The 26,754-nt window shown below is 45.1% G+C and overlaps 1 protein-coding gene across 8 annotated transcripts in view; it reads left to right on the forward strand.

The window, feature by feature from the left end:
- grip1 (glutamate receptor interacting protein 1) overlaps positions 1–26,740 on the forward strand; it is a 59,090-nt gene extending 32,350 nt beyond the window's left edge. The window contains exons 1-27 of one of the 8 annotated variants that reach the window (XM_037121692.1): positions 490–697; positions 7,040–7,120; positions 9,536–9,671; positions 10,128–10,273; positions 10,369–10,452; positions 10,551–10,626; positions 10,722–10,867; positions 10,960–11,107; positions 11,213–11,382; positions 11,826–11,963; positions 12,311–12,460; positions 12,643–12,829; positions 12,923–13,068; positions 13,924–14,004; positions 14,688–14,757; positions 15,629–15,774; positions 16,421–16,565; positions 17,166–17,305; positions 17,464–17,667; positions 17,812–17,962; positions 18,846–18,884; positions 19,130–19,241; positions 19,510–19,542; positions 20,508–20,618; positions 20,706–20,822; positions 20,909–21,055; positions 21,140–21,439. In XM_037121692.1, the coding sequence (XP_036977587.1) occupies positions 643–697; positions 7,040–7,120; positions 9,536–9,671; positions 10,128–10,273; positions 10,369–10,452; positions 10,551–10,626; positions 10,722–10,867; positions 10,960–11,107; positions 11,213–11,382; positions 11,826–11,963; positions 12,311–12,460; positions 12,643–12,829; positions 12,923–13,068; positions 13,924–14,004; positions 14,688–14,757; positions 15,629–15,774; positions 16,421–16,565; positions 17,166–17,305; positions 17,464–17,667; positions 17,812–17,962; positions 18,846–18,884; positions 19,130–19,241; positions 19,510–19,542; positions 20,508–20,618; positions 20,706–20,822; positions 20,909–21,055; positions 21,140–21,439 (3,459 nt within the window). In that variant the 5' untranslated portion in view covers positions 490–642. Of the gene's footprint in view, positions 1–489; positions 698–6,573; positions 6,947–7,039; positions 7,121–9,535; positions 9,672–10,127; positions 10,274–10,368; positions 10,453–10,550; positions 10,627–10,721; positions 10,868–10,959; positions 11,108–11,212; positions 11,383–11,825; positions 11,964–12,310; positions 12,461–12,642; positions 12,830–12,922; positions 13,069–13,923; positions 14,005–14,687; positions 14,758–15,628; positions 15,775–16,420; positions 16,566–17,165; positions 17,306–17,463; positions 17,668–17,811; positions 17,963–18,845; positions 18,885–19,129; positions 19,242–19,509; positions 19,543–20,507; positions 20,619–20,705; positions 20,823–20,908; positions 21,056–21,139 lie in introns of those variants that run through there. The other 7 variants (XM_037121693.1, XM_037121690.1, XM_037121686.1 and 4 more) reach the window with 7 other exon arrangements.
- Positions 26,741–26,754: the final 14 nt, after the last annotated feature.

Below are 26,754 nucleotides of genomic sequence, written 5' to 3' on the forward strand. Positions count from 1 at the left end.
CTTTTTTCTCGTCTTTTGCCTCATTTTTTCTTTCCCTCCTCTCATTTTTTCTATCTTTTCTATTCATTTCCACCCTGATTCAGCTCCTCTCCTCGTCCCTGAATTATTCCTTTCCTCCTGTTTTTTTTGTTTTCCACCATATGTTCATCCTTTTACAGTATCTCCACCGAGTACATTATCCCTCCTCCTCCTGTTTGTTTCCTTCATCCCTCCATCCAGCTGCACAGACACATTATAAACCAGCTGGGGGATACAGCCGCCTCCCTCTGCCTCTCCATCATCCCTCCATCATCCCCCTCCTCCTCCTCCTCTTCATCCTCCCATCTGCGCAGACTCTGCCTCCCTGCCTCCCTCCCCCTCCTCCGCCGCCTCATTTTATGGAGGAGCTTCACATCTGCAGCGCTCTCTCTCTCTCTCTCTCTCTCCCTCCCTCTCTCTCTCTCTCTCTATCTCGTTCACCCGAGCCTCAGGAAGCGTCTCCATGATGATGGTTTGTGTTTGAGGTGCTCGTCTGTCGCTCGCGTCGCTCTCTCAGAGGAAGAGGAGGAGGAGGAAGAAGAAGAGGAGGAGTAGGAGGTGTAGTTTGTGGCGGCTGCATCTGCATGGCGCTGGGGGGGAGGCGACGCTCGGCTCGGCTTCACCATGATCGCCGTGTCGTTTAAATGTCGCTGCCAGATCCTGCGCAGAGTGAACAAAGGTAGAGAGACATAGAGAGGCAGTGGAGAGAGAGAGAGAGAGAAAGAGTGTGTGTGTGTGTGTGTGATGGAGGGATAAGCATGTCTGCATATATAACATACGTGTGTGTGTGTGTGTGTGTGTGTGTGTCTGGTCGAGTGTCATGTGGTGTAAACTGCTGACATTGAAAAGAGAGAGAGAGCTGGTTGTGTATGACCGACGCCAGCTGTGTGTGTGTGTGTGGTGTGTGTGTGTGAGTGTGAGTGTGTGTGTGTGTGTGTGTGTGGCATTGAAAACGATCTCCAGATGGATTCATTCAGTCGATCGCTGCAGGTTGCTTTATCGGGCGAGAGACCTTTAGAGTGACTGTGAGCAGGAGAGTGAGAGAGAGAGAGAGGTAGCATTGAATCTTAGTTTCATGAATGTAATATTCATGGTGTGTATTAACAGGGGAGAGCGAGAACAGAGGAGAAAGGAGGGCACAAACAGAGTGTGTGTGTGTGTGTGTGTGTGTGTGTGTGTGTGCAGGATGTGATTTCTCTCTGATGCAGTTTGAAGCTTCAGGTGTTTGTTTTCTCGTTTCTTGGTTTTCCTTTTGAAATAATTTAAAGTCTGGCGGAAGCTGAAATATTCACATTGTTGTTTTAAAGTAGCAGGAACTCTCTGTTAGATCGTCAGAGGAGATGTGGATGTTGTGGCAGCACATGTATGAACAGGTAGATAGAGAAAGGTAAAAGAAAACTTAAAGGTATAGAGAGGATAATAGAGAGGTGTGGTCTGTAGTCCTAAAACCAGAAATCTGTTAGCGCGTTAGCATGTTAGCACATCTTGTTCCCTCGTCTCAAAATCTTTGAGTGTATTTTCAGTTAAATGTGTGAAATAAGGCTGAACATATTTACACATTTTGTTCTCCAACATTAAATCATCATTAAATGTCCCACAGTTTAATCCTGAAGCTCTTCATGTGCTAACAAGAGTTAGCGGTTGCTAACAAGTGTCTGAATGAGACTACAGAGGTTGTCGGGGACATTAAACGTCCCCACAGCGAACACGGAGACTCATCTACTCACTAGTCCGTCTTTACAGGCCACTTTAGTTCCACACTGTTCTAACTCTGACTTTACAACTTGTACACTGATCAGTTTATAGAAAACCTGGATAGTAATTGTGCAGTAAGACTCTTAGTGGTGGAGACGTTTCAGTCATGTGACCGTGATGTCGTCTGTTTGTCGGCTAACATTAGCTTCTTACTGCTACGTGTTTACTTAATGCTTCAAACATCACAGAGTGGCGTTCATCTGTGGAGATTATGTTGATGAACAGAACCTGGAAGGATCAGAAACTAGAGATTATTTTCTGCGATAATCCAAAATGTAGTTCAATAATCCCTCAGAGGGACCGGAGCGATGCTAACTTCAGCGTTAGCTACAAAAACACATCATCACTGCATCACTCTGTATGTGATATGATTATATGATACTTACTGGAAGTGACAGTATATGGGATCAACTCACGATATCAGCTTTTCATTACACGATCATTGTGAACGAAAGAATTCATGATGAGGATTAATACAGAGTCTCCAACAGCAGGAGCCTCACAGCTCGCTAGTTATCACTTCTTCTTCTTCTTCTTCTTCTTCTTCTTCTTCTTCTTCTTCTTCTTCTTCTTTATGGAGGTTGGCAACAAGATGTAAACCTGCAAGAATGGAAAGAAGAATATTTTGCCATAATAACGTAACTTATAATCATTATAACAGATGCATTTATGAGTAAACATCCTTTATTTTTGGCGCTGCAGGTTGAGCTGAAGTAGCGTTTTGCTTTTCTGCTGATATTCAACATGAGGATATTTTCCAACTAATCTGTCGGTTGCTGATACATGAACACAATCCCTCACAGCTTCTCGTCTCCTGTAGTGGAACTTACTATTAAACGTGTTCTTATCATAATACCAGACAAATAATGCATTTTTCAACATCCACATAATCACAGGGAGAAATAAGAAAGTTCTTTAAGCTTCTTCTTGATTAGGTATGCACAAAAAAGTCTCTATTAATCTTTTAAACAGTTTTAATTGCCGCCGCAGGTCCTGTTAGACCTCCAAAACAAACTCCTGCACATTCCAGCATCAAGCCTGCGGTCTGACGTGACCGTGCTGCGCTGATAAATCCACATGAATCATTTAAAGAGTTTTTATTGTGAGTTTTATATCAGCACAAATGTTTATGGAACAACACGGATGATGTGTCAGTATCATGGAGCATCCCGACAAACAGGAAGTGAAGAGCAGAAACACGAGGGCGAGGATGAAGTCAGTTCGTTACTGTCGACCTTCATCAGCGTCCATTTCCTGTCAGTAACGATCGCGTCTCATCTTCATCTTCATCTCTCGTCTGTCTGCAGACGGAGAGTGAAGTCAAGTGTTCCAAAACAACTGAATGTCTGGACAGTATCAGAGTGTCTGTCTCGTTACTCCACCATGGGTAGTTTATTTAACATAATGAATTAGTCTTTGTAGTTTTGGGGTGTTTTAGAAAATCACAACAGAAACAAATGAATCTCTGTTCGGGTCGATTAATTGGAGTTCCTTCCCTGTGTCAGACGATCGTGTGTTTTTGTTTAAATTAAGTCATTTCAGTTGTCAGATTACTGTCAGGATGCAGTGTTGTGCTCTGACTCGTGTTGTATTGTTTGTTTATTAGATATTAATGTGTGTTTTGCTGAGGAGACGTCTGCTGCTGAAGCTCAGACGGACCTAAATATTAACGAGACGTGTTCGGTCCAGTCGAGCTGCGGGAGCTTCAGTTGCTTTTTCATTGTTCTATAATTAATATTTGCTGCTTTTTGTTGACTTACATTGTAGGAAATGTAATGTTTCTGGGTTTTAAACTGTTAGCAGCACATAAAACTAAATATACAACAACATGAACCAGTTTGTGTTTCTTCACATGCTGTTGTTCAGAAGTTACTTCCGTTCATCTTGTGGTTTTATGCAGAAGTCCGATCAGTATTACTAACTGTCTGATAGATGTAAACACACAGTGTTTGTTTATAAGATATTAATGTGAGATTTTGTTGACGTCTGCTGTCGACCCAAATATTAACGAAGCTCGTTCTGTCCAATCAGAATGAATCACGCACATGATCCTGGCTGAAGTCTGCAGTCTGTAAACACGTTGATGTCACATCCTACAGAACTTAATCAAACACTTTACTGTCTTCATCCACCTCAACATCTCTGCAGCTGAGCAGCATCACATCCAATCAACAAGTTCAGTAACCACAGAAATAACAGAGGAGAGAGTCGCAGCGTGTTCGAGTCTCGTCACAGGACTGACGGTTTCTTTCACGTCTGCAGCTTCACTTTTAGACGTGTGAAAGTGTTTTTTAAGGTGTTGATTAATTCAGGATTCATTCATTGTATTGTTTTACAGCAGGCTTGTGTAACCAGAAGATGTTTTAAGTCTCTATGCAAGTAAAAAACACGGTAATGATATGAATTGATAAGGAATAAATCAGTGTTTGAGTGTGGAGGTTGAGGTGAGAGGAGCTGCTCTGAAACCAGCGAACACACTGTGGCTCCGTGCCGACATCTCACCTCACTGTTCCGCCACTTTTCAACCAAACAGAGCCAAGTGCTGGTTCTGGTTCAGAGCTGACCTGAAGCCTTTTGGCGTGAGAGCCACCGTAGAGTCTCATCGAAGTCTGCATCCAAACATGACTCGTCCTCTGATCACTGTCGCTTCGATCTGCCGTCCACAGTGAAAATCTTTAGTTTTTTCTCCTGTGGACGAGTCAGAACACAGAATCCGACGTGCCTCCGGGTGTTTGTTCCTCCAGGAGCTCTGGATCTGTACCCTGGTCCCATTTCCACACACTGATTTTATGTGATGTTGATCACCAGGAACATTAACGTCAAGTCAGTTTTATTCACACGGAATAAATCAAATCATATCAAGAATCAAACACTAAAATCACTTGACACTTTGGTTTTGTTGATTTCATCACAATAAGAGTGTAAAAATTAAAAATGGGTCACCAGAACCATCCATGGATATAGAATATACAAATAAAAACACTTTCACTGAAGTAAATGATCTGAATCCTTCATCCACGCTGCGGCGTGACCTTTGTTCACACGATCGTAACTCAATAATACGAGCGCAGGTTATTTATGTGTTATATAACGAGCCTCAGTGTTTAGTGTGTGGCGTTAAATGTGCTGCAGCTGAGGCTGAAAGAGAGACGCTGCTGCTGTCCTACATGTGGAGGAGGACGCTTTCATCTTCACTTAGCTATGGTGTGTGTGTGTGTGTGTGTGTGTGTGTGTGTGTGTGTGTGTGTGTGTGTTCACGGTCTCATTGTGTTTCTGAGCTCAGCTGCTGGAACCAAACAGGACGGAGTAGATCTAGAGCAGATTAGAAGAGACCAGAACGGGATCGAGCACAGAACCGAACGGACGACCAGAAATAGAAAAACAACACGATGCTAAAAAAAAAAAAAAAAACAAAAACAAAAAAACGAGATGAGACAAATTTGATTCAGAAAAGAGGAGAGATGTTTCCCTCTGAGACTTGTGGTTATTTATATGAGCACTGATCTGTTTTTGATTTGATCGAATATCTCTGAAAACGACAGAAGCGCTACGTGGTCACGGGTCAAACGTGTCATTTCCTCTGTTTTCCTGTGATGACGAGTTAAATTTGATTTGTTATTTTTATGGCATCGTTACAGAATATATATTTGCTCTTATTACTTACAGCTTAATGTTTGACAGCTCAGCAGTGACACGAAAAAAGTGTAGCAAGCAGCTGATTTAACATATTGAGCTCCCGTTATTATCTCCAACAATTCTGACAGTTTTGTTGTTATTGATAAGTCTCGACTCTCGAGAAAATCATCTTGTATTTTAGGGATGATTAAAGATGGAGCATTTTGAGTTTTAGGTTTTGTTTTTGTTGGATGAAAGAAGCAACTTGAAGGCGTCACTTTCAGGAAGCTGTGATGAGCATTTTGCTATATTTTATAAACGTCAGTTATATGTTGTAACATTTATCAGCAGATTGTTCGATGATAACAGCAATAAAAAAGTGTGTGTTTCAGCTGTAAAATGAGGATATTTTGGGTTTTATTTGTTTGTTTCTACACGTTGGATTTGTCCAGTTTGTCCGACTCATCAATCATCTAATTAACACTCCTCTAATCAAATCTCTGCGTCCACAATGATCTGATGTCTTGGTTCAAGGCTTAACTCCACCTCTGCTCTCTCATCTCTGCAATGACATCATCAGGGGTCTCCCAATGGACTGCTGCGATTGGTCCAAACTTAGATAGACCACTGTGTTCTCCACTGGGATTGGTTGCTGTACCGATGAGGTCACCTCTCTCTGGCAGTAGTTTCCTTATTCATGAGAACAGGCTGACTTGACAGACCTCTCAGCAGCAGCAGCATCGGAGAACAAACCAGACAGTTAACTGGTCAGCTGGAGTCTTTTCAGAGCTTTGCTAGATGCTAACAGGTAGCATCATCTGGAGCAAGAGGATGCTAACGAGCTAGTTCACCGGCGAGTGAGGCTGTGAAGCTTTAAATGATGATTACAGGAGCACATCAGTGTTTTTAAATGACTTTTCTCTAAGATGTATTTCTGTGGTCGCAGTTCTGGGATGTCTGATGATGATGATGGTGAGTACAGATGCATCATGGGAGCCAGTGACATTTCACTTCTGCACCAATCAGATGATGTAACTTGTGAGGTGTCTGTCTGTGTTTGTCTGTGAACTCAGAGGTCCAGATAAGTTTCTGACATTTACAACTGCTTTGGTACCAGTTAGAGGAATCTGGTCAAGGTTTGGACCCGGCTGGAAGCACTGGGCAAACCTCTGGAACCAGTTTAAAGAGCTGGTAGAGATCCAGAATCTACTAGATGGACTGGTAGAGCCTGTGAACCAGTCTAAGGACTTGGAACCAGTTCAAGCAACTGATTTATGTCTGCAGCCAGTTTGGGAAATCGGTAGAGCTTCAGAACCAGTTAGAAGTCCTGTTAGAGTGTCAGAACTAGATGGAGAAATTGGTAAAGGGCTGGGACCAGTTACAGGACATGGTGGTACCTCAGAACCAGTTTGAATAAACTGGTGAAGGGATGGTACCACTTTGAAGAAGTGATGGAGGTTCAGGAACCAGTAACAACTCAAAACCAGTTTAGTGAAATTGGTTGAGCTTCAGAATCTCTCACACGAGATGGTCCTGGAAACGATTTAACGAAACAGAGGTTCGGAACCAGTAACAGGAATTAGTTAAGCTCCAGAACCAGTTAAAGGAACTGGAAGAAGCAAACTAACGTCTGTGTTTCTTTGTGTTTCAGATGAGGGGCCGTACACCAAACACTCCGCCGGGTCGCGACCTCCGGATGGAGCGCTGGCCATCAGGAGGCAGAGTATCCCAGGTAACACGTCGTTATCTCGGTTGAGTCCACGTCGTTCTTTGTGATCTCTTCTATCCGCCTCCTTCTGTTCTCCTCGGTTCTGCTCTGTGTGGTTCTTCGAGCTGAGTTAATAAGCACCCAGATGAAGATAACAGACCTGAAAATAGAACACGCACAAACACGAGCTGATGTTTTCTATCCGTGTGACCTGCAGGAAGATGCTTGCAGTCGCAGTTTATCTCCTCCCACCTGGAGCTGGTGGCCTACTTGCAGCTAGTATCAGAGCGGTGCAATCAGAACTTTTGTAATATTTATACAACAGGTAAACGTGACATCTGTGACCAGGACCGGATGTCAGAACAATGTCAGTGAACTTAGATCCACCTGACCCTGATGGGAAACCTTCCAGCTGCTGAATGAAAAGCTCTGGTACAGCCAGTGACATCTGATTGCTTTTTGGAGCCAGTAAAAATAAAAGATTGAGACAATTAGAAGAACTGTTGGTGCTTCTGAACCTGTAGGAGGAACTGTTAGAGATCCAGATCCAGTCAAGGAACCAACAACAGCTTCAGAACTGGACAGAGGAACTAACAGAGCTTTAAAACCAGTGCGGTAATGTGATGAGCTGGTTCCTCAGAACCATTTACTGGATCTGCTGGAACTTCAGATCTAGTTAGAGGAACAAGTAAAGGTCCAGATCCAGTTGAGGAACCCGGTAGAGCTTCAGAACTAGTCAAGCTTTAAAACAAGCTAGATGATCTGATGGAGCTTCTGGTAGATCTGATCTTTAGAACCCATCAGAACAACTGATACATCTTCTGAACAGGTTAGTGGAACTTGTAGATGTTCTGAACCAGTTCAGGGATTTCTAGAGCTGTAGAACCAGTTACAGGAACTGGTAGGAGCTCAAAACCAGTAACAGGAACAGAACTAGTGGAGTTCAAAACCTCTATGTGATACTGGTAGAGGCTTGAACCAGTTTTATAGATGTTTAGAAACATTTAAAGGATCTGTTAGAACTTCAGAACCAGTTAAAGGAGCTGGTACAGGTCCAGAACAAGTTGGTTGGACTGGTTGAGATTTAAAACCACTTGCAACCGGATGAATAGGTGGAACTTAAAATCCAGTTGACAGAGCTTTAAATTTACTGGAATAAACTGGAAGAGTGGATCTTTATAACAACTGGTGCAGCTTCTGCAGAAGTTTGGTTTTGAGCATCAGAACCAGTTGCAGGTCCTCATGGAACTTCTGGACCATCTAGAGAAACTGAAACTGAGGAACCTGTAAAAGTTGCAGGTTCTGCCACTCAGTGGTAGAGTGTTAGTGGACCTTTTATAGCCATTCTGATGGTTGTTGGGACTTCAGAACCAGTCAGAGGAACTGGTAAGGCTTGAAAACCACGTAGAGGAATTGGTAGAACTTCAAATCCAGTTGATGGAGTTTTAAAATCAGTCAAGGGAACTGGTGGATCAGATCTTTACAACCCATTAAAGCAACAGGTACAGCTGCTGATCATGTTGGGGGAACTGGTTGAGCTTCAGAACCAGTTTCAGGAACCAGTTTCAGGAACCAGTCCCACAGAGCTACTTACAGAAACTGCTATTGCTCCAGAGAGCAGCCACTGGTGTTTCACACCACGTCAACAAAAGCTAAACTACCGTCCGTCGTCGCAGCAGGATTAAAAAGTTGCTGACAGACTCGATGTTCTGCTGCAGTAATTATTCAGTCTGAGGAGAAGCAGCTTCAGATTTATAGTAAAATCTGCAGCTCTAACAAACTGTTTCCCTCTGAGAGAAGCTTTGCTGTAATTCAGCGTCTGAAGTAAACACTTTCAAAAAGTTTCTCCTCGCCGCAGCAGGAAACTGGTTCTTCTAACATTTGATCAGAATAGAAGATTTTGGGGGTTTTGAGAGTCGGAGTTAAGAAGAACGCTGACGCTCTTTGTAAAGACTCTCAGAGAGAAGGAAGGAGAAGAAGACAATGATGGTCACTGCCAAAGATCAGATGTCTTAATCCTGTCGGGATGAAAGAGGGTGAAGTCGCCTGATTTAATATTAAAATACAACCCTTTAATGAAATCCTGCTTTCTGTTTTATCACCTGAGGACCCGCTCACATCTCACTGTAGCAGGTCTGCTCTGAAATATCGGTCTCCCTCTCTCTCCTGCTCTCCTGGCGTTAAATATTTCAGGCGTTTGATGAAATATAGATGGGCGACAGAATAGGCGATGACTTCACTTCTCTCCTCTTCCAGATTATTATTTTATTTCTCTGTGCTGAGAGGGAGTTAGTGGAGAAGACTGTGAAGTCACAGCGCAGAGATAAAACAGGGAGAAATGAAACCGGTGGAAATAAAAGAGGTCAGATGTGCAGTGGAGTAGTTGTACGGGGGGAGAAGGAGCGTTGGACCCATCACCTGTTGTTGTGTGTGACGTAGACGAGTTTCGCGGCTGCTCGGTGGTGGAGCTGATGAAGAAGGAAGGCACGACGCTCGGGCTGACGGTCTCAGGAGGCATCGACAAAGATGGGAAGCCCCGGGTTTCAAACCTGCGACAGGGAGGCATCGCTGCCAGGTAACACATCACTGAACTTTCTCTATAATCCTGCACTTTATTATATTCTGGTCTGTTTTAATCTGCTGTACAGCTGCTCCGTCTCCTCTGTTGGACTGCGACCGAAATGATGACATGAATCATTTTAAAGTGACGTTAAATGTGTTTCACAACTCAAAACAGCTGAAGCAGCTGGAGACTTGATTTAAAACAGAAAAAACAAACAAAAATGAAATTTAAAATGTCTCCGTATAGCTCGACTGCTGCGGTCACAGTCCGCAGAAGCCTTCAGATGAGGAATTAATTTGAAAAGATGTTTCTTAAAACTTTTTTAGTGAAATCTTCCCTGTAGCTGCTAAACTAAAAGTGTTAGCGTGCACTCCAACTGAAGTGGGAGCACTAACTCCACCGTGTATCGAGGTCACGACCGCCTTAATTAAATTGACCTAAGAGCTGATGTTGTGACTGTTTGTGCAGGAGCGACCAGCTGAACGTCGGCGACTACATCCGCGCCGTGAACGGCATCAACCTGGCCAAGTTCAGACACGATGAGATCATCAGTCTGCTGAAGAACGTCGGTGAGCGCGTCGTGCTGGAGGTCGAGTACGAGCTGCCGCCTGTCTGTAAGTACTGACCCAGAGGTGATATCAGAGTGTGTTCAGTGTGACGTTGAAGCTCAGAGGTCATGCTGATGTGTTGGTGATCTGCTGTGTTGCAGCGGTGCAGGGGTCAGGGGTCATGTTCAAGAACGTCGAAGTGACGCTTCACAAAGAAGGAAACAGCTTCGGCTTCGTCATCAGAGGTGAGAGGAGCTCAGAGTGTGTGTGTGTGTGTGTGTGTGGGTGTGTGTGTGTGTGTGTGTGTTAACTACAGATACCTGACGTGACTCTGTGTCTACAGGTGGGACTCATGAAGACAGGAACAAGTCTCGCCCCATCGTCATAACAACCATCAGGCCGGGCGGTCCGGCTGACAGGTGAGTGACCTCTGACCTCTTCCGCCTGTCTGGAGGGTTTCTGTCCCTCGAGGGCCTCTGTAGAAACCGTCCCCTCTCTGTCTCTCTCACCTCAGAGAAGGAACCGTCAAGCCGGGTGATCGGTTGCTAAGCATCGACGGGATTCGTCTCCATGGCAGCACCCTGTCAGAGGCCATGAGCATCCTGAAGCAGTGCGGGCAGGAAGCCACGCTGCTGATCGAGTACGACGTCTCGGTCATGGGTCAGTTCAATGCTCTCTTTAATGTCCATGTTTTGGAGTTTCAGCTGAGTTGCCACCAACTGAAACACAAACTTTGATGCTTCCCCTCTCAGATTCTGTTGCCACGGCGTCAGGGCCCCTGCTGGTGGAGGTTGCCAAGGCGACAGGCTCCAGTCTGGGCGTGGCTCTGTCCACCTCCATGTTCTGCAGCAAGCAGGTCATCATCATCGACAAGGTCAAGCCAGCCAGCATAGCAGACAGGTACTGACCTCTGACCTCCGACCCATAACCACAGAACCATAACCATCAAATCTGTGAACCTGTCACTGTGAAACTGACTCTGTGTGTGTGTGTGTGTGTGTACAGGTGTGGTGCTCTCCATGCAGGTGATCACATCCTGTCAGTTGATGGGAAGTCAATGGAGTTTTGTTCTCTGGCTGAAGCCACTCAGCTTCTCTCCGCCTCCTGTCAGACCGTCCGCATGGAGATCCTGCCACAGCACCAGGCCCGACCGGCCCTGAACGCACCACAGCATGGTATAAACACACACACACACACATCAGGTTGGTCTAGACCTGAATGCATTGCTGCACAGTATAAACTCACAAATACTGGAGCGACCTTAAATGCACCACGGTATAAACACGCACACACACACATCAGGTTGGTCTGGTCACGGTATAAATACACACACAACAGGCATCCTGGCCCTGAACGCACCACAGCATGGTTTCCTGTATGATGACACACCGTGCGTCGACGTTTCAACAGTTCAACAAATGATTTTGAAATAAAGATCACATAAAAGATTACATGTATAAGATGTAATCCTTTATGAAACTGTGATGCAGGCAGCCTCCTGACCTCTGACCTCTGACCTCTGACCTTTCCTCCTGTCTTAACCTGGACACCCTCCTGTGTGTGTGTGTGTGTGTGTGTGTGTGTGTGTGTGTGTGTGTGTGTGTGTGTGTGTGTACAGTCAAGGTGCAGCGTAGTCCCCGCCCACTCCCCTGGGAAACTGGTGGTTCCGCCCCCATCCTCCCCCCCTACCACTACAACACGTACCACCCCGACCAATCAGCTGCCAGATCGCACAACCGCCATACAAACAACCCTCGTACGTCCTCCTCCCTCTCTCCCCCCTCTCTCCTCCCTCTCCTCTCTCTCTCTCTCTCTCCTCCCTCTCCCTCTCTCTCTCTCCCCCCTCTCCCTCTCTCTCTCCCCCTCTCTCTCTCTCTCTCTCTCCTCCCTCTCTCCCCCCTCTCCCTCTCTCTCTCCCCCCTCTCCCTCTCTCTCTCCCCCCTCTCTCTCTCTCTCCTCTCTCCCCCCTCTCTCTCCCCCCTCTCTCCTCCCTCTCTCCTCCCTCTACTCCCTCTCTCTCTCCCCCTCTCTCTTCCTGCAGTGTTTTGTTTTGAGAGAGAGACCTCTGCTCAGCATCATCTGCCTCTCTCTCTCTCTCCTCAGCTCTCAGCCACTCGTTCTCTCCCGGCTCCATGTCAGCCTATAGTCTCTCGTCCCTCAACATGAGCACCCTGCCCCGGAACATGTATCCCACAAGTCCACGGGGCACGCTGATGAGGAGGAAGGCCAAGAAGAAGGACTTCAAGAGTTCCTGTGAGTCAAAACAAAACAACAACAACAAAGATATCAAACGAAGAACAGAGAAAATGAAAAATATTGAAACTCCCATTCTTCTTCTTCTTCTTCTTCTTCTTCTTCTTCTTCTTCTTCTTCTTCTTCTTCTTCCTCTTCTTCTTCTTCTTCCTCTTCTTCTTCTTCTTCTTCTTCTCTGTCAGTGTCTCTTGCCTCCAGCACCGTCGGTCTTGCCGGTCAGGTTGTTCACACGGAAACCACGGAGGTGACGTTGCTAGGCGACGGCATCATGGGGTTCGGCCTGCAGCTGCAGGGCGGAGTCTTCGCCACGGAAACACTCTCCTCGCCGCCGCTCATAGCTTACATCGACCCCGACAGCCCGGCCGAGAGGTAATGACACGCGGTACGTAATAACACTGTTACTGAAGATAATACACCTGGTTTACTGTGTGTGTGTGTGTGTGTGTGTGTGTGTGTTTGCAGGTGTGGTATCCTGCAGATCGGCGACAGGATCTTGTCCATAAATGGAGTTCCTACTGAAGACTCAACCCTGGAGGAAACCAATCAGCTGCTCAGAGACTCGTCCATCACCGCTCAGCTCACACTGGAGATCGAGTTCGACGTGGCCGGTACGCACACACACACACACACACACACACACACACACACACACTTCGCTGGTTGCTGACTGCTGACATTAATCTTAGAATTTGGCCCCCAGCTGGTGTCCTGCTGCTTCCTGACCAATATTCAGCTCATTTACTCCATAAATCTGTTAGTTTGGATCTTCTAAGGATCAGGAATGATTTCTAACAAGGTGCTGAAGACATTTATGCAGGGCGGAGGATACAATCATGTACGATTCCACTCATCTATCGAGCCGATTTAATAAAAATGTGTTGAAACAGCAGTCAAGTGTGTTTTCGTTGGACTTTCTTATTACTGTTTAGTTTCTACCCAAAGTCATTTATTAAGTTTGAGTCTCTTTCTCGTCTTGATAAATCGGTTGCCAGCAACATATTTTGTCCGAGAGCCAACCAGCCGCCTGCCGTCTGTTGTGCTGTTTTGGCTCATTGTCTGTGTTTCTTTCTTCTTCTGTGGTTTCTCACTGTAATCTGTCAGACTCTTTGTCAGTGTTTCCTCCTCCGACTGGTATAAATAACCTCCTACGCCAGAGCAACACAATATGTTGTCATTAATGACTCACAGACACAGTGAATGAGTTACGGTAGGAGATATCATTGATGCTAATCACAGCCTGCAGTTCAGCACAGACAGCGAGATGACCAAAAGTAAGTGGACACCAGTCTGGTCTCATTGATTCAGTCATTAAAATTAATCTGGTCTCTATGAATGTGACAATTAAAGACGCCAAATAAAGTTGAATTCCCCTCAAATATGCTGTTAACTGTCTCGTGTTTTAAACTTTGTGACCGTCTTTGTTTCACTTCTGCTCATGATCTCTGTTTGTGTTTGTGTCTCAGAGTCGGTCATCCCCAGTTCAGGAACGTTTCATGTGAAGCTCCCAAAGAAGCCCGGAGTGGAGCTGGGCATCACCATCAGCTGTAAGAGAGCGCAGAGAAACTGAGAGTAGAAGAAGAAATAATACTGAGCTCCTCTGAAATGTGCAGTCAGTTGTAACTTTCACAGCCTCGCTAAGCTAACACAAGCAAGTCAGCTAGCTCGAGGACTTCTTCCCCTCCTGAAACTCTTTACAGAGACGTTAGCCGTTAGCTCGCTAGCTGCAGTCGTTACCCAACTATTACAGATATATTTTTATCGCCTGGTGTTTTAATGAACAGTATTTAATTTCCTGGTCTTATTTATGAAACCTTGATGTTAGATATCTTGATTTCAGCTCTTCAACTCTGTTTTGTGAAGTGCTGTTTGAATATTTTGCATCACTATGAATATGTTTTATTAACCAGGGATCTTTTTTTAATGGCAGAAATTATGTTTTTTGAATTATGCAAATGATAGTTTTATTATTACATTTTTAACTTGTTCTTGCATCATGTGCACACAACTGTGAAATGAAAGTTGTGTTTTGAATTATTTCATCATAATGAATTCACGCTGTGAAACACAGTTCTCAGTTCAATATTACATTAGCGTCTTTGATTCCATTTCTCTTCTTAACATTTAATCATTATCCCGACGAGTGGAGTAAACAAGCTGAATTATTTACTGGACATTTTCTCTCTCTGTGTGTGAAATCATCTCTGATGTCGTCTGTCTGTGTCTCCAGCTCCGTCCAATAGGAAGCCAGGAGACCCTCTGATCATCTCTGACATCAAGAAAGGCAGCGTCGCACACAGGTACACACACACACACACACACACACACACAGAACAGTGTTGGTTTGCCTCCACAGTTACTTCTGGTTCGGTCCAAATCAATCCTCAGTTCACAGAGTAAAATATTCTGGTTCTACTCGCTTCGTGCCTGCTGTGTCTTCTGGTCATCGTCCTGGTCAGAGCTGCTGTGAATCACCTCCGTGTCTTCACGCTGACATCGCAGCATGTAATCTGCAAAGTAACTAGTAATTAGAATTATGAAATAAAATTAAAAAGTTCTGTATTTGGCTCTGAAATGTAGCGACGACAAAAAATAAAGCAGCAGAAAATGACAAAATGTTGTACAGACCACATTCTGTCGCTGCTGCTGCACGTGTGGAAACAGTGGTGAACATTTTCTTTTTGGCTCCAGAAGAAGCTGAATCTGATAAACCGCCTCCAGTGATGTCACTCAGTGGCTGAGTTGCACTGTGGGTAATGTAGGCTCCAGGTGTCTTCGTCCTTTTGGATCTTCAGCTTGACGAGTGGAAGTGTGAAGTAGCTCAAAATGACACTCGATGTACTTACTTAATTTCCACCAGAGTGTCAGCTGTGTTGAAGCTCGGTCAGCTGTCTGCAGTCGGTTGGTTAATTAGGCTAATAGTCAGGGCCTGTGTGTGTGTGTGTGTGTGTGTGTGTGTGTGTGTGTGTGTGTGTGTGTGTGTGTGTGATTTGTAGGTCATGTGTTTTGGAGTGTGAAGCAGAAAATGTGAGTTAAAGAGCTTCAGTTGGTTAATCAGCAGGTCACATCTGTCTACAGTCTCTACAGTCAGAGAGCGTTACTGTACGTCTGCGACTGTTCGCTCAGACTGTTCGATAACGTTTGTGTGTTTTTTGTGTTTGTGCGTTTCAGGACGGGGACGCTGGAGTTGGGAGACAAGCTGCTCGCCATCGACAACATCCGCGTGGAGAACTGCTCCATGGAGGAAGCCGTTCAGATCCTGCAGCAGTGCGAAGAGCTCGTCAAGCTGAAGATCCGGAAAGACGAAGACAACTCAGGTAGAAAGTCGACACATGGAGCCTCCATTACCCACAATGCAATTCAGCCGCTGAGTGACATCACTGGAGGCAGTAATACACATATATATATATATACTATTATCTTGCAGTATACAAAGGGTAGACATTATTTACTGGACTATTTGACCTGTAAACACACTTTAAGGTGTGAAGTTGGTGGAGTTACCCTTTAAATCTTTGTGTATTATGGGCTGTAATGAAGGCTGCGTGCTCTAGGGGGCCCTCATCAGACTGCAGACCTCCCAGACGTCCTGAACCTTTTCTGTCTCATCTGAGCCGATGTGAAGGGATTCATCTCGTCTTGTAGAGGAGACACTTCAGACAAATCAAACTCTCAGAATATTTATTTCAGACCGTCCTCTCAGTAACAGGGAGGGTGCTTGAACATCATCAGGCATCACAAGGCGCTCCTTAAAGACCTGGAGAATTATTTCAAGGACGTTTAGTAACAAATCAAGGACCCCAGAACCTCAATCACTGACTAGAACCTCCTGCTCTCCTTAATTAACTCAGTCAGGCTGGATTTTTATTTACAAGGTTGCTTCAAGGACTGAAGGACAAAACAAATGTATTCAGATTTCATTGTTCACCGTCGTGTTGAATGAAACTTTATTGGCTGTTTCAGACGAACAGGAAGTGTCCGGCAGCATCATCTACACGGTGGAGCTGCAGAGGTACGGAGGCCCGCTGGGAATCACCATCTCCGGCACCGAGGAGCCGTTCGACCCAATCATCATCTCCTCACTGAGCAAGGGAGGGCTGGCAGAGAGGTACACACACACACACACACACACACACACACACACACACACACACACACACACACACACACACACACAAAATCCAAGTTGTCAAACTGACGGGTCAAACAGGACCGCTGTGCTCTGATAAAGTGGAGAATGACGCCATCTACTGTTAATAATAAATAACACTTTAATAACTTTATTATTACACTTTAACATCATTTTCTTCAGTTTGTTTAATTTTGTTTTTCTGATTTCTGTTTTTTGATTTTGTAAATGTTTTCAAATTTGAGATTTTTTTTAAATTTAAATTACATTTAATTGTATTTTTGATTTATGGACGGATTCAAACAAACGAGAAACTAAAGAAATTCAGTAATACTTACATTTTTAAAGACTCAGAATCAGGAAGTTTATTCCTGAATATTTTTTTTTTACATACAAGAAGTTTACACAAAGTAAATGTAGTGTGAAAGTCAAGAATCATAATCAAAGTCAAATAAATCTGTTTAAAAATGAAACAAGCAGCAGAAGTTTTATGTTTTCAGTATGAAGAATGTGTGCAGTGTGATAAATTAACAACACAGAGGCGTCCTCACCGTCGCTGTGTGTTGTTCTGTTCTGCAGAACCGGTGCGATCCACGTCGGAGATCGTATTCTGGCGATCAACAGCAGCAGCCTGAAGGGGAAACCGCTGAGTGAAGCCATCAGTCTGCTGCAGCAAGCCGGAGAGACGGTGACTCTGAAGATCAAGAAGCAGGGAGAACGTACGGATACACACTAATACACACTTTATACACACTAATACACACTTGTTCTCATTAAGAATGTATTACCGGACCCACCAGTTGATTCAGAACCACAGACATTTCCGGTACCAGTATCTGTTTCAGAACAACTAATAAGAAAATTTGTCTGTATTTAGTGACGAGCCCGAAGTCCTGTGTGATTGGTCCAGGCCTGGGGCCGGGGGCGGGGCTTGGCATGGAGCACCAGGACGGGGAGGAGGAGCCTGTTGTCATGGTTGCACCTCTGTCGAGCCAGAGAGCGTTCAGCACGCTGCCGTCGGTCGACAGCGCCGTGGAGTCCTGGGACGGATCCAACATGGACAGCAGCTTCACCACCCCGGGTAGGAGACTGACCTCTGACCTCCTGACCTCTGACCTCCTGACCTCCTGACCTCTGACCTCTGACCTTTACCTTCAAGTTTTAACTCAAGGCTGTCACTACAGACTGTGGTGATAACATGTTGTCTCTGTATGTTTGTGTGTAGCTCCATTTCAGTCGTCTCCGTACAGCTTCCACGAGTGGCGCAATGCCAAGGCAACCAACAGCCAATCATCTTCCTCCACTCGCCAGAGAGCCAATCCGCTGTCAGATCTGGGGCTGAGTGACGACGACTGGGACCGCCCACCACTCGGAGGGTGAGAGAGAGAGAACAAATTTCACAAATATCAGTTAAAATGTCGACTGAAGACTTTATAAAAATGTAATTTATGTAGATTAATCGTTTAGGAAAAAGTTGCAAAATCAAACAGTATTTAAAAATGGATCTAAGAGAGAGATCACGACCGACAGATTTTAAACTAACTGTGGATAATTAAACTTAAACATAAAACTCTGGAGGTCAACCAGTGATCCAATATGATCAGATATTTACAGATGTATAAAAACATACATCTGATAATACATATATGAAATCTAAAATTGAAACCTTTAAAAAGAAAAGACCTTTTTGATCAGATTGTGGAGGAGGAATCTAGATGTCAGGAGACAGTTTGAAGAAGCAGCTGAATTAAATTACATCAGCAGAAATGTGATGTAACACCTGGAATAAATAAAACCACTCTGTTATTTTAGGAAATGTTGTCTTTGAAAACACAGCATCACAGTTTTCTGATGAGGTTACATCAGGTTGCTTTTACTTTTACGCGAGTATCACTGAACCCTTCCTCCGCTACAAGACCAGAGCCGCCGACCACACTAATGTTTTCTTCGCCGGTTTAGCAGCCAAAATGTCCTGAAACAAGTAAAATCACGGATACTTGGTTACTTGGGGTAACGACTCTGATCTCATAATGATTTTTAAACTTCTACTCAGAGCCGCTCAGAGCTGCTGTTAACGTCCGTCCTGAGTGACCAGATCTCAGCTCGAAAGAAAGAAAGCTCTCAGGAAGCATTTTAACATCAGGTCTGAACAGGAAGCTACGTTTCCCATAGAGTAGCTTGTTAGCATCCCTATACAAACCAGTAGGAGTTGCTAGCATCAAGCTAACAGCAGTAACAGCAGTGTGTCTCTATCTGCAGAGCCTGTAATCTGCCCAGCGGTCTAATCACTGACAGCAGGTACCTCACTGACCTTTGACCTTTTAACCCCAACACAGTCCCGTCCAGAAACCCTTCACCTGGTGACCTTTGACCCACTGACACATACACCTGAAGGATGTGTATGTCGTCACTGCACATGTCCTCACAGAAGTCTCACCAGCATGACCTGTTCGTCACCAACCCTCCTGTGTGTGTGTGTGTGTGTGTGAAACCATCAAGGATGTTCTTCTCTCTGATTGGCTGACCTTTGACCTCTCCTTCAGGTTCACTGTGGGGCATGACGGGACAGAACCGGACCAGGAGGAGAACTTCTGGTCTCAGGCTCTGGAGGATCTGGAGACCTGTGGACAGAGCGGCATCCTCAGAGAGCTGGAGGTGAGCGGGACTGATCACGTCACCATGAAGTCATCTTGTTTTAGTTTTTCACTTCTGTTTTCTTAGAATCATTAAGTTTGACATTTTAGACTTAAACCTGAAACATGAAATGATCTTATTCCTTTAAGAATTGATCAACGATGACATTAGATTATTTTCCAGCCCTTGTCTTTGTAATATTTCATCCTTCTTGAGCTAAAGTAACGACGTGTTTGTTGGAAGAATGTGGTGATGAAGCTGAAAAGAGAAATGACTCCTTCTCTTCCAGGAGTCTGGGAAGGAAGCGCACCTCCTCACTCCGGTATCCTCCTGCTCTCCACTACTAACTCTCCTCCTGTCCTCTCCTCTCTCTCCTCTCTGTCGCTGGAGTCTTAGCGTTGTCAAACATCAGACATGTTAGCTGTTCTTTTGAATGTGACTCTAACTGCACCCCAGCAGCAGGCTGCAGACCATGGTGACGTCATTGTAACATTCTAGTGACATCGCCCCAGCTTCTGACCAATCACGTGGCAGAGTCATGTTGCACCGGGCATGGCAGTTTGAGCAAGGCATGCTGGGAGAGCTTGTGCAAGGCCTGATGGGTAGTTTTGTTTTGCCAGTCATGAAGCAGATCTGTGAAGTCATGCATGCGTCTGATGAGTCCTTGATACTGATTGGCTGAGAACTGGGAATCTGTTGAATGATGTGAGAAGATTTGGGTAATCTCAGGTAGAAGCGAGAGTAGATTCTTTGGTTCCAGAGTAGATTACTGGACAGAATTAGTTGATCCCCTCGAAAGAAAGATCAGGTCAGTAGATCCTACCAGCAGAATTAACAGTAGATCATCTCAGTCAAGCCGAGAGTAGATCTTATCAGTAGATCCGTCAGTCGAAACAGTAGATCCTGTCAATAAAACAGACGTAGATCCTGTCGATATAAAAACAATAGATCATGTGAAAAGAATCCTGACAGAATCAAGTCATTGTAGATCCTTCAGATGAAAACTGTAGTAGATCATGTAAGATAAATCAGTTGTAGATCTTCTCAAAAGGATCCTGCCAGTTAGAAGACTAGCATCAGTAGATCAGTTGATCATGTCAGTAGATTCTATTATTATAAACCAGACTGGATCCAGTCAGTTGATCCTGCCAGGATTAGGTTTTGTTTGTTCTGTAAGAAGTTGGACTCCCAGGATGCCTTTTGTCCACCGTGTCTATGATGGATCCAACTGTCTGCTTTTGATTGGCTGTCTGTGATTGGATGTTTTTTCTTATTGGCTGTCTCCAGGCAACCATCATGTCAGGCTCCACCCTCAGTCTGAACCATGACCCCACCCCCCTGCGAAGCACACTGGGTCGCCAGGCGAGCTTCCAGGAGCGCAGCAGCTCCAGACCACAGGTAACCCGGGCCGAGCTCCAACAGGTGACTGTTGTGTTGTATCTTGCAATCAGAGTTCTCAAAAATGATTCTGGTGCCTTTTCTCAGGTGACAGCTCGGTCCAACACTTTGCCCTCTGACCCCCAGCGACGAGCCTTTGCCATGAGGAAGATGAGGCAGGAAGTCAACGAGATCCTAAACCAGAACCCTGTGGAACTCCACAAGGTGACGTGTGACTTCGACTCAGCAAAGTGACCCGACTAGAATCTACCTGTTGTTGTGATCCTAACAGAATCTGTGTGTGTCTGCAGCTGACTCTAGAGAAGGCCTCAGATCTGGAGGATTTTGGTTTCAGTGTTTCTGACGGTTTGTTGGACCGCGGGGTCTACGTCAGCAACATCCGACCGGGAGGCCCGGCAGAGCTGGGCGGCCTCCAAGCCTACGACCGAATACTACAGGTACAACAACTTTCTACAGCTCCAATACGCGAACACATGTTCTGGTTTCAGCCAAGCTAACCGGTTCTGCTTTCTGTCCTCCAGATCAACCACGTACGGACCAGGGACTTTGACTGCTGCCTTGTCGTTCCACTGATCGCGGAGTCTCCGAACCACCTGGAACTCGTCATCAGCCGAAACCCCACCTCCTCCACCTCCCTGCTGGCCAATCACACGGACTGCACCACCAACAGCAGCCACGCCTCTCAGCCACTCAGCAGTGAGCTGGGACCGTCGGAGGGAGAGGATAGCGGTCCGATCAAGTGGACCTCACCGGGAGACGGGCTGATGGCGGGGCTCGGGGTGGGGCTCGGGGTGGAGCAGGTGAATAATAAATCTTTATAGCAGAGGAAAACTGGATCAAACCAGTTCTCACCAGACTGGACAGGAGAGGTCAACGGGGAGAACAATACAACAAAGTTGAATTAAACTGGTTTAGACCCGTCCAAACTGGTTCAGAGTGGACCCCCCATGGTGCTACACACCCTCTGGATGAACTTTGACCCTTGAACACTAAAGTTTGACCTTTGAACTGCTAAAGCAGCCTGAAAGCACACTGATGGACCGGAGCAACTCCTCACCTTTTCATCTGAACCAGTTCTGCATACTGGTCCTACTGGTTCCCACTGGAACCAGACCTATGACTACTGATCCGACTGCAACCACTGGAGCCACTGGTGTAACTGGTCAATGATTAATGGCTACTGATTCTACTGCAACCAGAGCCACAGCCAATGGTCTTACTGGTTCAAGACATGTGGGTTCTGGTCTTAGTGGTGACAGAACCATGGGTACTGATTCCACTTAATTCAGAGCTTACAGAACCACTGGCCCCTCTGAAGCCCCACTGAAGCCACAGCTAATGGTCTTACTGGTCCAAGACACGTGGGTTCTCGTCTTAGCGGTGACAGAACCATGGGTACTGGTCCAACTGAAACCAGAGCCACGGAGAGTGGTCCTACTGGTCTGGAACGTGGATTCTTTCCCATAGTCTTAGTGGTCACAGAATCCTGGGTACTTAACGAGAGCCATGACCACTGCTTATATACATCCAGAACTGTGGCACCTGGTCTTACTAGAACCAGAACCATGGCTTCTGGCTGTACTGGCCAAGAACCACAGCAGCACAAAGACTGAATGGACTCCAGAAACCAGAATCTGCTGATGGACAGAGAGGTTGCCAAGGAGACTAGGGATGCTCCAATCAGACAGTTTAAGGCTGATGTCATTGGGATCATCCAAACTGGTTCTGATTCATGACCGGATGTGACACCCACCACTGTGATCCATATCAAAGTCTTACATCACTGGTCCAAAACATTAAGGTATCAGCTGCTTGTCCCTCCGTGAGGTTCTGTAGGAAACACCTGAACCCTCCATGTCTGAATTACACGACGGTCTTTGGATGAATTCTGGGTAAAGATCCCATCTGGGTTTCGGGTCGAGGTGGGTTGTGTTGAGGCGTAAGAAGAAAAGTGGTTACAGTTAAATGTTCAGTCTGAAGACGGTGACGTGAAGGTGTAGAGCTGAAAAGGTCTGATTCTAAAATCAGACATGGTGTCGGTCCGGTTAGGATGAGAATCTAGAAGGATCTGTAAAACCAAAACGAGATGCAGGCCCACAAATTTGATTCAGACATGTTGTTAATCCTGCGATTTGCAAAACTCTGACACATCCAAAGTTATTAGCTTGTAACCCAAAAAACACTTACAGAGGTCAACATCTGCACCTGCAGCTGTTCGAGTAGGGGGATCAGTACCAACCGATACCGGTTCTGAAAGTTTTGGGGCTTAACATAAGATGCTCGAGTAGCACAGAAGACAAAAGTAACTGTCAGGACGACCCAACGTTTGTAGAGTTAGATTGAAACTGTAAATGTAAATGAACATCTTCTGCAAACCAGAACATGAACCTGTTTAATGCCACAGAATCTTTTGGCGTCACGAACAGAAATAAACCCAAAACCTAAAGAACCTCCAGCTGTTGAGTAACTGTTGTTGAGTAACTCGGACAAAGTTAAATAAACCATGTCAACATTTAAAGTCCCCAAAGGCCGAAAATGTGTCAGCCACTGAAGGCTAGAATTGGATTTAACAAATGTATAACCTGGTTCTTTCATCTTCAATCAAGAAGTTCTTAATTTGAATCAAAACTCAAACTTTTGACTCCAAGCTTGAAAAACTTTACGTATACATGAATTATAGCTGCCTTTGAGCAACAAAACAGTTTGCTCTCACGGCTTCTGTTTCCAGGGTCAAAATTACAGTTGGAACCCCAAAGTTCAGACCCAAAGTCAGCTCGTACATGAAGGCCTCAGTCTCTATCTGCTGAGGAAACGCTTCAAAATGTGCCAATTTTCAAGTGGAATTTGGTGGAAAATATCTTTATATTCGACAAATTAAAAACTACAACCAACTGGATTGGCGTAAAACAGGCAGCCATGATGGATTCGGAAACAAAAACCTGTGTGAAAGACTTTGACTTTTATTAGATGTCGATTTTAAATACAGAATGTGTAAAAGAAGTAGACGTAGCGTTTTGGGTCTGAGGAGTGAAGCCAATGCGGAAGTGCCTTAAACCTGCATTCTTTGTAATGGCCAGCAGGGGGGGACTCCACTGGTTGCAACAAGAAGTCTATGAGGAGTTGAGCCTACTTCCCACTCCATTAATTACCTCAGCAAACAGTTTCCTAAATTGTTTATGGTCTCAATCTCTAATTTAATGTTTTCAACACAGCGTGATGCTCAGTAAGTAAAAGTATAATAGATAATAACGATCCAATCAAGAAATCCTCCCCAAGCTCCGCCTTCTTATCCAAACATGGTCACTTCTGGCTCAGAGAGAACAAGATGGCGACAGCCAAAAATGCCAAACTCAAGGCTTCAGGATGGAAGTCCACGGACCGGCGGGAGACGTCACGATGGCCACGCCCACTTCTTCTACACAGTTTATGACCTGAAGACAAAAAAAATCGAGTTCTTCCCAATAATCATCAGCTGGTTCTGATCGGAGCATCCCTAACGACGCAGACACTAAGACAGAGGGTTTACTGTTAAGATTTTAGTTCAGTGCCATGAACGAGCTGCACACTGGAAGAGTAATAATCATGTTGACAATAATGATGATGATGATGATGATGATGACACTGAGCAGTTCAATAAGAATCTTTTTCTACTGTTTACACCTATTGGACTGGCCACACTGTGTGTACGTATGTGTGCGTGTCTGTGTGTGTGTTTGTTATGTGTGTGTGTTAAACACAAGGCCAGTTAAAGCCCCTCCCACCTCAATTCCTCGTCTTGGCTTAGCCCCGCCCTCCCACTTCTTCCCTTGACCAATAGGCAGCCAGGATGAGAGACAGACGGCAGTTCTGAGAGATTCAGCTGATTGGCTGGAACCAATCAGGAAAAAGAAGAAGAAAAAAAAACCTACATAGATACAGAACGTCTATATCTAGGAAATAAACCCTTTCCTGCCTGTCTGTGATTGGTTCTCCTCAACACACAAACTGACCAATCAGCTCCCAGGAAGAAGCCAAGCATGCCCCCACCCCGACTTCCCTGACCCCCCCCCTTCCCCCCAGTAACAGTGATCTATTATGCTAATCGATCGGTGTGTTTTTTGATTGACTGTTGTCCGTTTTCTCTGTTTGTTTGTTTGTTTCCATGGCGACTGAACCTTAAAAAGATGTAAAATAGATTAAAAATGGTTCAGTCCCGTCGCTGTTCACATCGAATCCATCGAACCCCGAAAACCTTCACCTCATATCCACAGACAACGATGTTACACCAGAAAAATATCCTGATAAAACAGGAAACCTGTGACAGTAAATACCTGTGTGTGTGTGTGTGTGTGTGTGCGCGCGCGCGTGCGTGCGTGCGAGTGAGCGTGTGTATTTTGGAGTGATGTCAACAGCTTCCTGCTCTCACCTCATTCTGAACTCACTATTTAAACTGGCCAATCAGAACCCTCCCTCAGCACCAACCACCACCACCACCAGTGGAAAGCCTCCATGAGTTTAACAACCAATAGCCTGTCCTGTGCTTTGGTTTGGAGAGCTGTGATTGGCTGGGACTGTGCAGCAGCTCAGATAAGCTGTTTCTGTGTGGATAGTTGTGATTGGCTGTTCAACTCCGTCCCAAATTCTGTTAACTGTAATGTTTTGAAAGCACAGCGCTAGCTTGTAGTTAGCATGTGGCTAGCAGACACTGAGCACAAGGCAAGCATAAGCCTAACATGTGGCTACCACACATAGCACAAGGCTAATACTTAAAACTCTTGTTACCACCTGGAAAACATCTGGTGAATAGTTGGTTAGCACACAGCTAACAGGAGGATAACATTGAGACAACACACCATACTTAGCAAATGGCTAACCAAGGTTGAACAACAGGCTAATGCAACTAGTGTATGGTCAGCACACACCTAGCACAAGGCTAACATAGGGCTAACATCTGGTGAACATAGCTAATATTTGGTTAGCACACAGCTAACACAGGGCTTATACCTGGCTAGTATAGGTAACATGTGGTCAGTAAACACCAAGAACAATGCTAGCATCTGTTTAACAGCTAGATGTTAGCATAGGGCTAACACCTGGCTAACAAAGTCGGTATATGGAAAGTGCACATTAGAACAAAGTTAACACATGGTCAACATCTCCAATAGAAGGTCAGCACACAGCTGACTTCAGGTTAAGCACAGACCTGGAACACAGCTAAGACATGGTTAGCAGCTTATATCTAGTTAGCACACTGTTAACACAGGGCTAACACAACTAATTGTTAGCCCAGGACTACCCAGCTAGTATGTTGTTAGCACAGTGACTATAGCAAGGCTAACATGGGAGTGGTAAACACCTGGTAAACAGAGTTAACACTCAGTTTAGCTTATAGATAACAAGGTGCCTGTATTCATTTAGCACACGGCTATTATAGGGCTAACATGGCTAATATTTAGTTAGCCAATGGGTAGCATTCACCATAATACTGCTAACATTACACAACCACTCTGCTCAAAACAATGCTGAACGTGCTAACTGGAAAGAGAGCCTTGCCAGGTCTTTAGCGCTGTTAGCATTTTAGCGCTTAGCCAAGACAAACTGTTCCACCAATGGGAAAAAGCCACGGAGCTGAGAGGCGTGGCTTCAGGAGGGTTTGATGAGTGAGATCTTAAGCCATACACACTGTGTTTGTGCGCATGTATCAACTGTGTGTGTTTGTGTGTGTGTGTGTGTGTGCCTGTGTGTGTCTGTTGGAGTGTGTGTTTGTACATGTGTGTATGTGTGAGTGTGTAACATTGCAGGGATTTGCACTCTAGTGATTCACCTCAGCAAGATGTCCACCCACACACACACATACACGCACTCACACACATGCACACGCACACAAACACACACATACACACACATGCATTGCACTGCCATTTGAAATAGTGGGTCAGATTAGTTTCCATGTAGCTTCACCAACCAACCAAACTGTATTTTTCTTTAAAGGAACAGGGATGTTGTAAAGTATTTTTGTACAAATTTAATACTTTGGTAGCATGACGTTCCTGGTGTTTGTCCTGTCGGGCTCCACTGCTCTCCTCCACCCCCCTTTGTATGGACGACTACTGAGCAACAATAAAGATGAAGACCTGCTGGGAGGACTGGACTCACT

This window comes from Acanthopagrus latus, chromosome 14 (genome assembly GCF_904848185.1).
Source record: "Acanthopagrus latus isolate v.2019 chromosome 14, fAcaLat1.1, whole genome shotgun sequence".
Lineage (NCBI taxonomy): Eukaryota > Metazoa > Chordata > Actinopteri > Spariformes > Sparidae > Acanthopagrus > Acanthopagrus latus.